General features: G+C 43.4%; 1 protein-coding gene across 1 annotated transcript in view; it reads left to right on the top strand.

The window, feature by feature from the left end:
* Positions 1-7,319: 7,319 nt before the first annotated feature.
* Positions 7,320-15,726, top strand: part of MOXD1 (monooxygenase DBH like 1) — a 36,507-nt gene continuing 28,100 nt past the window's right edge. The window contains exons 1-2 of the mRNA XM_081187141.1: positions 7,320-7,605; positions 14,838-14,984. Of these exons, the coding sequence (XP_081043267.1) occupies positions 7,351-7,605; positions 14,838-14,984 (402 nt within the window). The 5' untranslated portion in view covers positions 7,320-7,350. The remainder of the gene's footprint in view (positions 7,606-14,837; positions 14,985-15,726) is intronic.

The raw sequence follows: 15,726 nt of genomic DNA, 5'->3' as shown, positions 1-15,726 counted from the left end.
AGAAAAGAAAGAATATGAGGAGCAAATTGCTAAAAAATATTTAAACCAACAATCATTTTTAAAAAATGCATTAGAAACAGGAAGCTGACTAAGGAAGCAGTTGGACCTTTGGATGACATGGCAGTGAAAAGTGTGCTAAAGCAGTAAAAGGAAGTTGCAGAGAAGCTGAATGAATTCTTTGTCCTCACTGCAGGAGATGTGCTTCAACTAACTTTCTCAGGAAGGGAACGCAAGGAAGTGAGGCAAATAGTTTGGAGAAGAGATGAAATTCTCCACCAGGGGTTGGGAACCTTTTCTGCCCAGCAGGCCAGATCTTTATCTCCGCGCTCCTGGCATGCCAAAACTCACAGGTGGACAGGGCTACTCATCTGTGGGTCACCTGATGTCATAGGGACATCATGTGATACTGTGCTTTGAAGCCCCAGTTGACAGCACTTCAAATCACAGTGCAGGGACGTCTGTGTGCAGAATTCCTGCACTGCAGGAGATTGGACTAGATGACCCTTAGGGTTTCTGCCAACTCTACAATTCTATGATTCTTGCACTACCCATGCTCTAACTGTTGTCCAGTCTGCTTCTTTGTCTGGAGCTACCTAGAATACCAAATGGCAACATCAGCTCCACAATGATGAAAAGGCGCCCATGAGAAATCATGTTGATAGCCCAATGAATTTTGCCATTTCATAGTGAAAGTAGGGTGAAAGTGTAGCCTGTTCCCTGGCAAATCCCCAAAGCATTCAGAAATTCATTGGTTTCCATATTCTCACATTTTACATTTATATAACAATACGTTGACCATTACAAGCATTCATAATATCTCAAGAATCCATAGCAATGTACTGTTGCCCTAGTAGATCCCAACAGCAATTGTTATGATAGAAATTAAGATAAAAATTGGTAATTTACAGAAGATACTTGGTGTCTCTTGAAATGCACCAGTGAATTGAATAAATGAATGAGCCACATTTTCAACATTTACCCCAGCTCAATGAAAATATTGCCATCCACCCTAAGGTGATAGCTCTTTGTTGGGGCAAATTGCTTGGCATTGAGATTCACTGTTAAATAATCAGAGATATTTATGTCACAAGGTTTGTTTTGGGAAAGTACAAACTAGCTATGATGAATCTTGTCCTTTAATACTAAATGATGGAAATGAGGACAGAACTTGGTAATTTACTGGCAACGCTCAGTTGACCTTGAGATTTTCTGTAAATGTCAGAGTTTTCTAACATTTCCCACTGGTCTCCTAAAAGCTTATTGATAAAGGTCAGCACTAAACAAGTTCTATTTACCATCACATTTACATTGCCTTCATTAAGACAGTTATTAAATTTGCAATTATGTCACTCAAGCTTAAATTTATCAACCAAAACTGGTCATCTTCTCCTACTCCCAAGTTTCACCCGACAAGCACTCAGAACTGTGGTAAAAGCTAGAAGGTAGGAAATGTAATTAATTTGGTGACTAGAACTCAAGGCCCAGCTTTGGAGACTTCCGGGTTGGCGCGATTTGGAAATGGCGGATTCCCTCCGAGCTGCGGAGGGAATCGGCTCAACCGAGGACGGGTCTTTGCCGCACCGGCGACGCGGGGACCCTTAAAAACCGCAGGCGCGGAAGCCTGCGGACTGAAGACTCAGCGGGTGCCTTAAGCGCCCCCGATCCACGAAGAGCCTTTTTAAAGGCTGCGGAGAGGATACGGAGGGCGGCGTGGCACTGAGAGTCGATCGCTACCTCGGTGGAGTGAAGCCGCGAGCCATGACCAGAGAGCGCTGACTTCCTTCCTTGAAATTTGGACTGAAAAGAAAGAACCCGTGAGTAAGACGGAATTGGATCTTAAAGACATTGCCCTGAATTGGAGACGACCGGGGGGTGTGCTAAAAGGAAGTCCGCACCCCCCCTTGCAGACGATCTAAGCAACGACAAAGTGCTAAGCTGGAGAGCCTACCCTTGGAGGGGTGAGTTAAAAAGGACACTAACTTCCAAGATTTAGTTAAAAGAAATTTTGAGCTGGAGAGTGGAGACTGGGAAGCCTTCTTTTTGCTTTAAACAACCCCCCCCTCCCGGGCCCGGGAGCGTCCTGTCTCTGTGCCTGTGTAAGAGCTGCGGAGTTTGACAGCTGTCAAAGCTGTCAAGCGGGCAGTTTAGAGTGGAAAAATTGCTATTTAAGATCCCTCTGGACTAAGATGAGCTACAATTGAACCAAGATTGTTGGAAACAAAGTAATAAAAATAAGTTAAAGGATTGTTGGAGAAAAGACTAATAAGTAACCAGATTCCCCCTAGGGGGAATTCTGTGAAACTACAATGGATACAATGGCTGTGGATGGAAAGTTACTAGTGGAAATCGAAAGGATGTTTCAATTGGTGGGAACTCTACAAGAGCAGAGCTTAGCTATGAATAAACAACTTATGACCTTGACTTCTGGAACAGGCAGCTCTGCTGTATGTATTGAGGACCTGAATGAGAAAGAATCCACAGCTGAATGGGAACTGATATCTGAAGAGGTGGAAGAGACTAAACAAGAAAAAGAGAAAGTAAAGCTGGGAAGTAATAACCAAAAGCCGACATCTGTGGAACACAAGCAAGGAGATTTTTGGATTACATCTACCACAAGTCTGCGAAAGATGAAGAAGATGAAGGAGGAGGCCCCGGGAGTTTATGGAACACAGGAACTTAAAACAAAGAAATATGATTGGGGCCTCCATTCTGACTTAGATTTTGAGGATGCAGGATTTGTGGAAACCTTTCAGCAGTGGCTTTCAAATGTCCTTGTGGGAAGAGAATATGGTTTGAGGGCGAAAGAGCTTTTTCCAGACTTGATGACCGACATAAAGGACTACCAACAAGATCGGCGGAGAGGGACTGAAAGAGACTTGAAAGCCTCGGACGTGAGGAACCCAGGCTAAGAACTGCTATTCTGGATATGTATTGGGAAGGGACAAAAACCGGGGATGGGAGGGAGGGAAGAAGAGAATCTTAAAAACACTCAAGACCTTTAGGTTTAGTTAATATGACTTTTAATTAAGACAAAATGAGAAATCGACGGAAGAGAATTTGAGTCCAACTTAGGAAAAATCTATATTTCTTTATAAAAAAGGTAATAAGATGGTTAAGAGGAGAAACACCAAATTGCTGACACAATCTTGGGAATTGGGATGCACGAGGGGGGGTGGGGGGAAGTCTGGGAATAGGGTTAGGAAACTAGGATTTTCGGAATTTATACATGTTCTTGTCTTGTGTCTTTTTTGTGTGTGTTGTGTCTTTATAAAAGTGGAAAAACCAATAAAAATTAAAAAAAAAAGAACTCAAGGCCCAGCTTTGGATGCTAGGTGGATGACACTTAGCAAGAGACTCAGTCGCAGTTTTATTTCCCTCCCTCTAAGCAAGAGGGATAAGAACGATAAGCTATTTTCAGACGATCAGTGTGAGCTAAATGAATGCATCTGGCAGCAGGGAGCAGGGCTGTAGCGGCAGGTCCCACACCCGACTCTATGTGCATTCATCAGACTGTGAAAACAGATACAAGGCATGTGGAAACTTAAAAGCACAGGCTCTGTATTTGCAACCTGGACCTACAAAAAGCCCTGAAAGAGTACCCTAGATTGATTATCTGAAAAAGATATAATCTTGGAGAAATCAGAACAACAGTTATAGGAACTGTGATTACTGAGAATTAATGCACTCAATAGATCCTTCTATAATCCAGGCTTCGTTTTAAAACCCTCGGATATCCATTCAGTATATCCTCTTACAGCCTCAAGTCAGTTTAACCTTGTAACTCAGTGTAAAGTGCACTCCCAAAGTTATGTACTGCTGATACTAGCAGCAATCCAATTTGGACTTTTTTTTGTAGTTTACCCCTCTTCACTAGCTTGAAATGGCCCTTCTCCACTTTTATCCAAAGGTCTTTTACCTCTTCTCTGGATATAGTCCTGTGCAGCTTGCTAAACTTCCAAACAAATTAGCACACAGGCCACTGATGGATATATGAGTTTTAAACTAGGGACATAAGTGTGTGGAAAAGCCTGATAGCTTGGAGGCAATGCTCTTTGAAGGCTCAGGGGACATTCAAGCTTTGGAGACATTTTCAGAATATCTGCCCCATTGAACCATGAGCCATGGAGGAAGGTGTTTGAGATGAAGATGTGAACGTCTAAAGCAGGAACTATTTCAGCTGGAAATTTCTACATGGCACAGCTTTAAAGGAAGGTTTCAAAAAGTGAGCTTAAAAGACGAAGTGGAAACATGTGATCTCATCCCTTAATTTAGCAGTGTGGTGTAAGAAGCTCTGTTTGTGTACCACACACTTGGCATGAACCCCCACCTACCCCCAGCCACTTCTAAAAGCTGGCCTCTTTCCTTCGTTAAAGTACTTTTTTAAATAACGGTTTCCATCTCCTTAATTCTATGATGACATCATTTTATCTACAAACTAAAGTGTGAAAAGTGTACATTGTGGTTGAAATAAATGGCAATTCTCCCTTTTACTTTCATACAGGGTGGCGTCCTTTTGCTACCCCCTTTCTTGTGGATTAGATCCCATTCTCTACATGCTGTCCTAAAGCCTACATACACAAACAGAAAGAAAATATATATATATGTGCTTCACAATGGGACATAATTCCAGAAGACATTGGCTATGTACACATTAGCAGTTTAAAATGCAGTGAGGTCATTCTCCTCTCCGCCCCATTCCATTTTTAAATTGCTGTTCATACTAGACAGACATTGAAGAGGTCTTCATCCAATGAGCTTTACCTGTTTGGTTTCCCTATGCCTGCGACCCCACTAAACTCCTAAACTCCTCCGGTCATCTGAGCATGCACAAAGGTTTTCCAAAATGTTCACACCTCAGCTCAATTCTCACACCTCAGCTTAAGCTCACAAGTCAGACAGAAGCTGATTTGAGGGCAATCACATCAAACCTCTGTATTTCTTGAGAAATTTCAGGATACATATGGGTTCTGGCCAATGTCATGTGTACTCTGTTTCAAACACCAGCAGTGGGAGTGCACTGGAGCTGTACACACAGCCATTGCAGGGATCAGCCAAAGTGTGAGCTTTTTGGAAAGTCTGGCATTCCTCTGCTTTCTCTAAATGATGTGTGGTTTGTTTTTGTTTATTGATATTTTTTAAAAGTGACCGTAATATATCAAGCCTTTCAGAATGCTTTCCATTTACCATAAGTAGTCCTCTTTGCTGTGTGTGGAAACTTAGGTTCATACAGACATCAGCTTCTTCCACAACTGAGTTTGCACTAAAATGCTGTTAACTGTATCTGGATGAATATTCCATCTGTTCACAGTTGTTAACAATTAGAATCCCAAATTAGTCCATAACCATGCACAGAAAAGGTGATTAAAAACCTACCCTTCCCCAGCCTTGCTCCAAATATGACAAGGTCATTATATAGCAACAACAACAACAACTTATTTGTACAGTATCTCGCCCATCTGACGGGGTTGCCTCAGCCATTCTGGTTATTAATGGTTATTAAACAGCAGTTAAGCTGGTTATGTTTTTGATGTGTGGTTTTTCATTTAAAACTTTTGGAATGTAGTTTTCACTATGTGATTGTTGATAGGGTAAGACAATTAATGTCCCAATCCTACTGACCACATGATATACTAGGTCTTGTCCAGGCTGCAGCTTGGATTATTTTTCTCATATCATTTTTCTTCCACCACAGAACCCAAGGCAATAAGCATATGGTTCCCAGGTCTGTTTCCCTTCAGCAAGGGTCTCATTTCCCTTCATTCCATACATATGTCTGGGTTCAATGCTGTGGTGCCAAGCTGCTTGAATGGCACTGGGGGGGATGGGGCAACTGACTGAAAAAGATGTAAATCACCGCGGGGGGTTTGTTTTAAAGACACTCTTTCAGACCACCAGTCACATGGCCTGCTAAGAAAGGATCAACCTGGATAGCTCAGTTGGTTAGAGCATAGTGCTGAAAATGCCAAGGTTGCAGGTTCAATCCCCGTATGGGACAGCTGCATATTCCTGCATTGCAGGGGGTTGGTCTAGATCAGGGTTTCCCAAACTTGGGTCCCCAGCTGTTTTTTGGACTATAATTCCCATCATCTCTGACTGCTGGTCCTGCTAGCTAGGGATGTTGGGAGTTGCAGTCCAGAAACAGCTGGAGACCCAAGTGTGGGAAACCCTCCTCTAGTCTTGATGATCCTCAGGGTCCCTTCCAGCTCTACAGTTCTATGATTCAGTTCAGGGCAGCGGGGCCAAAGTGCAGTGCAGCCAAAGCAGCACACCTGACACCTGAAAGGCACCACCTGTGGAAACCACTTAGAGGTCACGCAGCAGCAGCACCTCTGGTGGAGCAAACGCACTGCAACACAACATGTTGTCTCTGCCACCTGGACTAGAGGGGTGCAGAACCAGGCTGCGTCCTGGCACCGCCATGCTGAGACTTACAGGCTCCCACTGGTACTTCAGAATAAGGAAGATGTCTCTGTTCATGCTCATAGTGGTACAAGCTCAGTGGCAAGCACAAGTCCCAGAAGCCAGGATTCCAAGGTTCATGAGCAAGGCAAGAGGTCCATAAGCAAATGGAAGCTACGAAGATGTCCCAACAAGTGGCATTCCCCTCCTGCCAAGTTTTCAAAGATAAGGCAGGGCAAACTCTGCCATCAGACTTGTCTGCTCTGTCTGATCTTATTGTGCCTGGTGGGGATGGAGAGAACTGGCAAATCTACTTCCCTCTCTCTGGCCTCTAGAGCCAAAAGTGGAGGACCAACAGGTTGACTCTGTTACCTGTTGCAGAACCAGGCTGTGTCCTGGCACCGCCCTGCTGAGGCTTACAGGTGTTGAATGTGCTGCCTGTTATCTACCTGGTACCTGAGAAACCCTCCGCCTGGCAGGGCGCGAGTCGCTCCCCTCCTTCCCTCCCGCGTCCACGAGGCACGTGCCACCTGTCTTCCCCGCTCCGCCTCTCAGCAGCAGGACTCTGAAGAGGAGCACGTGTCAAAGGCTTCTCCTGTTGAACTTCTGCCTGTCTGACGAGGGAGGAGGGGGCTCCTCGTTGCCCAGCCGCGAGCTTCTGCCCCCTCGCTCTTTCCCCTCAGGACCTTCGCTTCGCCCCCCCCCCCGGCTCTCCTCAGGGCTCCTCACCCAGGTCGCGCTCTCTTCCTCCTCCTCCTTCTCCCGCGCTTTCCTCAGCCCTCGAGGCCCGCTGACTCCACGGGGGCGGGGTGACGCCGGGCGCCCGCCCCGTCCAATGAGCAGGCGCGGCGCCTGGCGGAGGCGCCAGGAGGCTGCCTCGGCCAGCTCAGTCCCAACAGCTTAGCGGTCGGCTGAGGTGCGCGCCTGGCGCGGGTTCAGCGGGCGACGAGGATGCGCCGCTGGCCGCTGCTGCTGCTGCTCTTGTGGGGGCTGCCCGCCGTGCCCGGGCGCCACTACCCGCACAGCGCCGTGCTGGACGGGGCGTCCCGCTACCGGCTCTCGTGGGCTGCGCAGGGCAGCTCCATCGCCTTCCGCCTGGAGGTGCGCGCGGCGGGCTACGTGGGCTTTGGCTTCTCGCCCACGGGAGGCATGGCTTCGGCGGACATCGTGCTGGGCGGGTTGGACGCGGGGAAGCCCTACCTGCAGGTGAGGCGGACGGGCGCCTTGGACAGCGCTGGAGGGGGGGGGGCAGAGTACGATCTGATCAGGGGCGGGGGTCTGGCTCACAAGTGCATTGGGGGAGAGGGAAGGAGAAGAAGGGCTGGCTCCCCCTTCCAGGACCAGGGATCCAAGCTCCTTAGGGGTCCAGGCTCCAGCTGCTCAGTGGAATGGGCAGCCGTGCACTCTGTGCATGCTCAGAGCAGGAGGGTCTATTATAAAGCTGCTGGTGCAGTGAAAGGCAACGGGACAGCCACCAAATCGCGACCGTTTGGGGCAAGGGGCAATATGGGATCTTATGCTTGCTTCTCCTGAATAGTCATTACTGTCATGCCATTATTACTACTTCTATTATCATTTTCGATTTATATACCGTCCTTCATCAAAAGATCTCGGGGCGGTTCACAAAAAACAAACCTGGTGCCAAGGGATAGGTTTCGAAAAACCTCCTTACGCGTCTTCCGTGAACTTGCTGGGTTGTAAAAAGAATTAATATGAGGAAACATTCAAACATGTATTGGAGTTATTCTGGCATGTGTGGGGCGTGTGTTTTTATGGGGAGGGTGTGTGCCAGCAATCCTATGCGAGACAGAGAGTAGTAGAAGACTTAAAAGCGTTTTTAAAAATTTGACCTATTTTATGAATAGCCTTATCTCCCAGGTTAGAAGCCTAGTGCTGAAGTTGGTTCTGAATTCGGCAGGTTTGAGGGTTGATCCCTGGGCAAGACTTGGGTCCATCTAAGACCCTTCTAAGGTGAGCAGATGAGTGACCAGATGGGTAGCATGCTCATTGGAGGAAAAGGCAATGACATACAAGTAATTTTCTGCCTCTCATCTGTCTGTTTTTCACCTGGCATTGACAGAGCACTCATAGTATGTAAATCTGTGTTCAGTTGAGTTTAAAGGTGAGAGTGCTTAGGATTGCAGCCCTAAGTTTTAGCATTATTAATGATGACAAGCCCCAATGTTCACGTGACTGTGTTCACACTTCATGTGCACAGATTCAGGAATTAATATTATTAGTAATAGAACATTGAATATTTGTCCCCTTGTAGGGATGGGCGAATCTGGAGATTTTTGTTTCTCCTCAGTTTCCGATTTTTTCACTCTCTTCAGTTCATCAGATTTCTACATCAGTTTGCAGTTACATAAAAGAACAAACCTTGACAAGCAGGACTTCTGCAAAGGGAGGTTTTGTGTGACACACCTTTTAATAATAATAATAATAATAATAATAATAATAATAATAATAATAATAATAATTTATTTATACCCCACCCATCTGGCTGGGCTTCACTAGCCACTCTGGGCGGCATCCAAAAGAATATTAAAATACTATGATACATCAAACATTAAAAGCTTCCCTAAACAGGGCTGCCTTCAGATGTCTTCTAAAAGTCTGGTGGTTGTTGTTCTCTTTGACATCTGGTGGGAGGGCGTTCCACAGGGAGGGCGCCATTACCGAGAAGGCCCTCTGTCTGGTTCCCTGTAACTTGGCTTTTCGCAGTGAGGGAACCGCCAGAAGGCCCTCGGTGCTGGACCTCAGTGTCTGGGTAGAACGATGGGGGTGGAGACGCTCCTTCAGGTATACTGGACCGAGGCCGTTTTGGAATTCCTTTAGTGTGTCCACAAGTATTCAGTTGGGGGAGATCTGGTTGACATTATATACTTAGACTTCCAAAATGCTTTTGATAAAGTTCCTCACAAAAGGCTCATGAGTCAACGTAGCAGTCAGCCACATGACAAAAGATCGTAGGAACACAGGAAACTGCTTTATATCATCTAGCACAGATTAGTGACAATATAAAGGTTCGATTACCACAAAGTAGGCATTTATCTTTTTCCTTTAGTTATACTTATTTACTTATGTTTATATAAGTAAACAGAAGTGAATTATTATGTTTGCACCATATTGGTGCACACAATATGGTGCTTTACATGGCTTTATTTATTTATTTATTTTAAAAAGGCCCTGCTCTCAAGAAACTTGCAATTCATATGCTCCATTAGATAAAACTGCTTTGCTTCCATCAAGGAAGATATAGATCAACATCTAGCTGATCGATCTGTGAAAGTTCATAGTGGAAGATCTGAACAGTGGAACTGAAGTGTTTTTACATAGTATTTATAAGAAAAATACACATATATATACACGAACAAGCCAGAGCTTTCTTTTTTAACAGATTTAAAAAAAATTAAAATGCCCCACCAGGAATTGATTTCCCACATCCCCACCCAAAAAAGAAAATATTTGCCAAGTATTAGAGATCAGGAAAACTTTTAAATAAAAAAACATAAATAATTATCTCTCTCTGTGCCGCTTGATGTTACCTGGGGCTTTTGCTTCAGTATCTGGTATGATGATGAAACAGAACTTGAAAGATGCTTCTACTAACTCCTTGTAAATAGATCAATCAGGTTGAAGGGTGCAATTATATTATGGAGACAAAAAGGAACTTTACAAAGGGTCCACACATTCTTTCAAAAACTGTGGTTGAGTGGAGAGGGAGCCTGGAATGATGCATTAGTGGCCGAGCATTCCAGGAGCTCAGAGATTAGAGTGGGAACCCAGCTCTAACTATTTGGAAAGTGCAAGACTTGTGTCTAAATAAGAGTGGTCTCTCAAGCATGCTTAATAGCTGTTCTATGAGGGGTGGGAAAAGAGTGAGAGTTGAGCTAAGGTGGCGGGGGGGGGGGGAGAGAAAGAGAAAGGGAGAGAGCACTCACTACAGACACATTTGCAGGCCAATGGTAGCAAAGTAGCTGCAGACGGGTGGAGCTATTATTATGAATACATTTAAGCATGGAAAAAGCACATGTACCTCAGTGCAGTGAAGCGAAGATACTTGATTGGTGCTGCCTCAGAGAAATTGCTCAGTCTGTCTGCGCTTGTAGTTATAGTGCCACTGCAATATTGCCAAAGTGAGTTTCTCGGCAGATTACTTGCCATGAGAGTGCTCAAGGCAGCTCTAATTTTTGCATCTAGCTTTTTGAAAGACCCTCTCTTTTTTGCTCATGAATTGACACAACTTGCATTTTCTTGCCTCCTCCATGGTCTCCGCCCCCATCTGGAATTGTCCATCCCCACCCGCAGCCTGCAGTAGCTGTGAGATCCATTTTTGCAGAGGGTAATCCTTCTTTATGAATGCTTGTTTTGTGCAAGTTCTACAGAACGTTGCATTGCAAACCCTTCTGTTGAATTCTTGCACAAAAATAGCCCTTACTTGAGGCATAAATCCTTTTGTGAATAGCTCTTCATTAATATGCTGTGTTCATTATAACCCTTGCTTGTTAGCTGACACCCATAACGAAGAATATTTGTTTTATCAAATACAATCAATTTTGAGATGTTACAGAGGAACAATCAGAATAGATTTTGAAAAGCGAGTAAATGGTGAACGGAACCATATTCTTCTTTTAAATGCACTCATGCCAACATAAACAAAGAAATGCTAAGAAAACAAATAGAAAAGCAGTAAGGGGAGATATGTCAGTGTGACACACACTTTATATGTCAGCTGGTGTTTGGCTGGAGGCATTTCAGTACGAAGCCTCCCTGTATTGATTTAACTATGGGGTGAGTTTGTAGTGTAAGAGCATTCACACTTGAGAAACCAGAACAAAACATAGTAGTTGGCATCTTGCTCCATATTTACTGGCCTTCCACAAAGCAGACCTGCTTCTTCTAAACATGTGTTCAAATCTGCATTAATTCAACAACCATTTTGAAGAAGTGTTGAGTACAGATAGAGGTTTTCCACATGGCTGAAACAAATTGTGAAGAAAGGACACAATTTCTGAAGTTGTATTCTTTTACCATGAGGTGTAGAAACAAGTGTTATTTTTAAGATAAAACCCCTCACAGACACTCCCCTCTTCTCAGCTTTTCCACAGATATACAAAATACCTATAGCCCTGGTTGGGACCCTCTGCTATAATTAATCAAGCCCTGCTGGGGAATCCCAGCCAGAGGGGCAGGGTGTGGTCTCTGTTGTGTTAGGTTGTAAACCTGCATAATTCCCCAAAGCCAGCTTAAATGATAATAAATGACTTGTCAGCCTGCCAGTTCTAAATGGTTCCCCACCTAAAAATGCCTGAAGCAATTCTTTTTTGGTTCTTTATTACATTTGAATCCTTCCAGTGAATCTCAGACTGACATTTTACCCTCACAACATAACCATGTAGGTTAAGCTGAGAGCTTAACTTGTGCCAAATGTGAATGTGGACCTGGCACACTAGTCACTGTACTAGTCTGACTTGAGTGGTACAGAATGAACACTCTCATCCATAATTTGCATTCACGTGGAACAAAATTAACACCCCACAAGCATAATGCCCCATATGCCCTGGTAGAATTGCATAATCAGGCTATCAAATAATCTTGTGACCCTTTGTGTTGGAGTGCCCCAGTGTAGTTGAACATATTATTCTCACTTCCTTTACTAATGGAAGGAGGCAACATATATTGCAGGTTGTCAAGTATTTGGAGGGTATCTTCTCTATAAAAACACCTGTTCAAGGATAGAATGACAGCTGTGATTCCCCCCCCCCCAAGGTTCCTTGTGCAGCTCTGCTTACATTCTTCAAGGATAAAACAGGGCTTATTTACATATTTTTACTACATCCATAAGAAAGTACTCTCCTTGCCATTTTGTATAGCACTAATCAGAAACCATATCAACTGCAAATCCCTTTTGAGAGAGCGAGAGCAGGGTCAACAGCATGTGAGGAGCAATTCATCATCAATGCCTTCATCTGTAGGAAATTATATACCTCATCTTTTATGATCCGTAAAATCAACTTACCATGTGTTGCTTCAATTTCTAAATTACTTCCAGTGCATGAAAGACATCTAATTGTTTGACTACACCCACAAGCCAATAATTGCTTGTGGTAGTTTTCTTTTTTTAAAAAAGTGCTGATTTTAGGCAGTATCATTACTTCAAAACATCCTAAAATTTGGCATTATATAGTCTGCATCCGGGATGAACAGCACATCACATGTGGTCAGCAGGGATCTAAAGCTCTCTTTACACAATACTTTGACCTGACATGGTTCTTGCCATTGACAGGCTCTCACTGGCAGCATCTGTGACTTCAGAATAAGGAAGACGTCTCTGTTCATGCTCGTAGTGGTACAAGCTCAGTGGCAAGCACAAGTCCCAGAAGTCAAGATTCCAAGGCGCATGAGCAAGGCAAGAGGTCCATAAGCAAATGGAATCTACGAAGATGTCCCAACAAGTGACATTCCCCTCCTGCCAAGTTTTCAAAGATAAGGCAGGGCAAACTCTGCCATAAGACTGTCTTGTCCTGTGTGTCTGCCACAGGTACACATGTCTGCTCTGTCTGGGGGGTTCATGTGATCTTACCTACAAAGGTGGTGCCTGGTCCACAATTGGGGGGATGGAAAGAACTGGCAAATCTACTTCCCCCTCTCTGGCTTCTAGAGCCAAAAGGGGAGGGCCTCCTTCCTCCATCTCTGGGTGCCAACCTTCCAGCCCCCACCTCCACCCCACCCATCTTCCTATCCTTCCTGGGGTTGCCAAGCCACATCCTGATGGAGTCAAGGAGTCATTATCATAGTTCTTCACATATGTCTTTGCCAATGAGGTTAGGGCAGACTACAGTTATATACAGTGCTGGGGGTTGCCACTGTGATTCAGAGCCATGCAGTGCCACATCATAGGCAGAGAATAACTCCTTACACAAAGCTGCTCTGATGATCATGATAATAGAGTAATTCAAGGTAACAAGTAAACTCAGAATATTTTGCCTCATAGCAGGTACGGGAGGCAGGTGAGTGAACTGACTGAATGTCAATATCTTTGTTGATCTGTTACATGATTTATCGTTTGCGGACGAGAAATATTTGTCCACTAATATATACTGGTTTTCTTGGAGATGCATACCTTGGGTTATCCACCCAAATTGTTTGTGTTTAGTTTCTGTTTATTTATTTGGTCTGTTGTCTGCCCCACCCCTTTTCTTTTACATGTATCTCTAATAAAATTATTTTTTAAGAAGAAAGAAAGAAAGAACTGCTGGAAAAATGCATCTGAAAGCATAGTAGCTGCAGCTTACACAACACCTCATTTTGGAGTATGGTCCTGGCCAACTTACTCTGAGCAAAATAGGAAACAAATGCACAAATGCCCCCACAAGCTAAGAAGAGAAAATTAGATGACATTACTGTCCTGGTCTCTAAGTCTATGGAAGGTTTTTGTGAATTAGCATCAGAGAATTTTAAGTCAGTCACAGGACTTATGGTGACCTAGAGAGGAGTCAGAAAGCCAGCTGCACATTATGACAAAGAATTCAGAGGTGAAGAGGTTAATGACACTATAATGCAGCTTATGCATTATATCATATGTCTGCTAACATTGAGAAGTAGGATAATCTTTCCTCAGAAAAACATTAAAATATTCCTGTGGGTTGGCACATAGAAAGTGTACAACAATATCATATTCCTATTTAATATTTCTCTGTCTGTCTGTCTGTCTGCCTGCCTGCCTGCCTCTCTCTCTCTCTCTCTCTCTCTCTCTCTCTCTCTTTCACACACACACACACACACACACACACACACACACACACACAATAACTTGGTTATGAATAACTTCCTTCTATATGTAGACTAGGAAGTAGGTTCCAATCCAAGGAAATGGAAAGAACTAACAACATAGGTTTCGGATTGGGCTATTAGATTGTTCATTAATGCAGACACTTTATTCCTAGATTTTAAAACATGAAACAGAAGAGGGCTTTGAAATAGATACACTTTAACAACAAACTTTTAAAAGTTAGTTTATACATTCTACGAAAGCAAAGCAAAACCATAATGGATACACTTTTAACCCACAAGTACAATGCAAAGAAGTATCATCTGTATAATATGTTTCTTTTAATGTAACTATTTTGATTGCAATGTGTTCGTGGTGAAAATGTTGGGAAATTTGCTTTGTTTTCTTTTTCTGCTCTTTCCTTCCCTCTTTTGTAAGGTGCTCAGATGAAAATATATGCATACAGTTATAAAATAAATTTTGGTGGCTAAATTCTGATGTTTTCCTGTTTGCTAATATAATATACTTTCTTAGAAAATTACAACTTACCGTATCCTTTTACACTTCTTTCCCAGAAAACTCAAAAGGTTGTTGAGTTCAGATTATTTAAAGCAAAACAAAAAAAGTAACAGCAGGATAATGTTCTGGTTTGTTTCTTCAACAGGATTATTTTACAAATGCAGACAGAACATTGAAAAAGGACTCACAGCAGGACTACCATCTGGAGTATGCCATGGAAAATAGTACCCATACGATACTAGCTTTCAGCCGGCTACTTCACACGTGTGACCCCAATGACAAGAGTATAACAGTAAGTAGTTGACGATCAATCTAACTCAGAGAGAGGGGAGTAAGACTTAAATCATGAATGAAGAGCTAAAACAGTCTGCCAAAAAAAAATCAAGCTGTTTGTGAGCTTCACATTCTTGGATCAATTAACCATTATGCTATGCTAGGGTTGCCATATATCAAAATGTGAAAATCCGGACAGAAAAGTTGTTGAGCTTTCTTTTTCCTCACTGAAAAGCTCTATGTCTAATAGAAGTTTGTTTAATTACAGATTCTGGTGGCAGCACCTGAATAATTAACTCATCAGAATACAGTGGTACCTCGGGTTACAAACACCTCAGGTTACAAACACTTTGGGTTACAGATTCCGCTAACCCAGAAGTAGTGCCTCGGGTAAAGAACTTTACCTCAGGATGAGAACAGAAATCATGCACCAGCGGCGCGGACGCAGTGGGAGGCCCCATTAGCTAAAGTGGTACCTCAGGTTAAGAATGATTTCATCTTAAGAATGGACCTTTGGAACGGTTTAAGTACGTAACCAGAGGTACCACTGTATATCTCAATTCCACAAGGAGGCATTGCCTGAAGTACAGAACACTTTAGGATAGGTGAAACGAATGTTCTTGGATTTTTAAAATTTAAAATATTGATAGACTGCTTTTTTGATCATATATAGGCTGTATAAAAAGCAGACAAAACTATTTTTAACAGCAAATTTAAACAAAACAAAATGAAGTGCAGAGTGATAGAACTACAAAAAGAAT

Source organism: Podarcis bocagei (genome assembly GCF_964188305.1).
Source record: "Podarcis bocagei genome assembly, chromosome: 3".
NCBI classification, from domain to species: domain Eukaryota; kingdom Metazoa; phylum Chordata; class Lepidosauria; order Squamata; family Lacertidae; genus Podarcis; species Podarcis bocagei.
The sequence above is the reverse complement of the archived record's forward strand: the minus strand, read 5'-3'. Positions and strand labels throughout refer to the sequence as shown.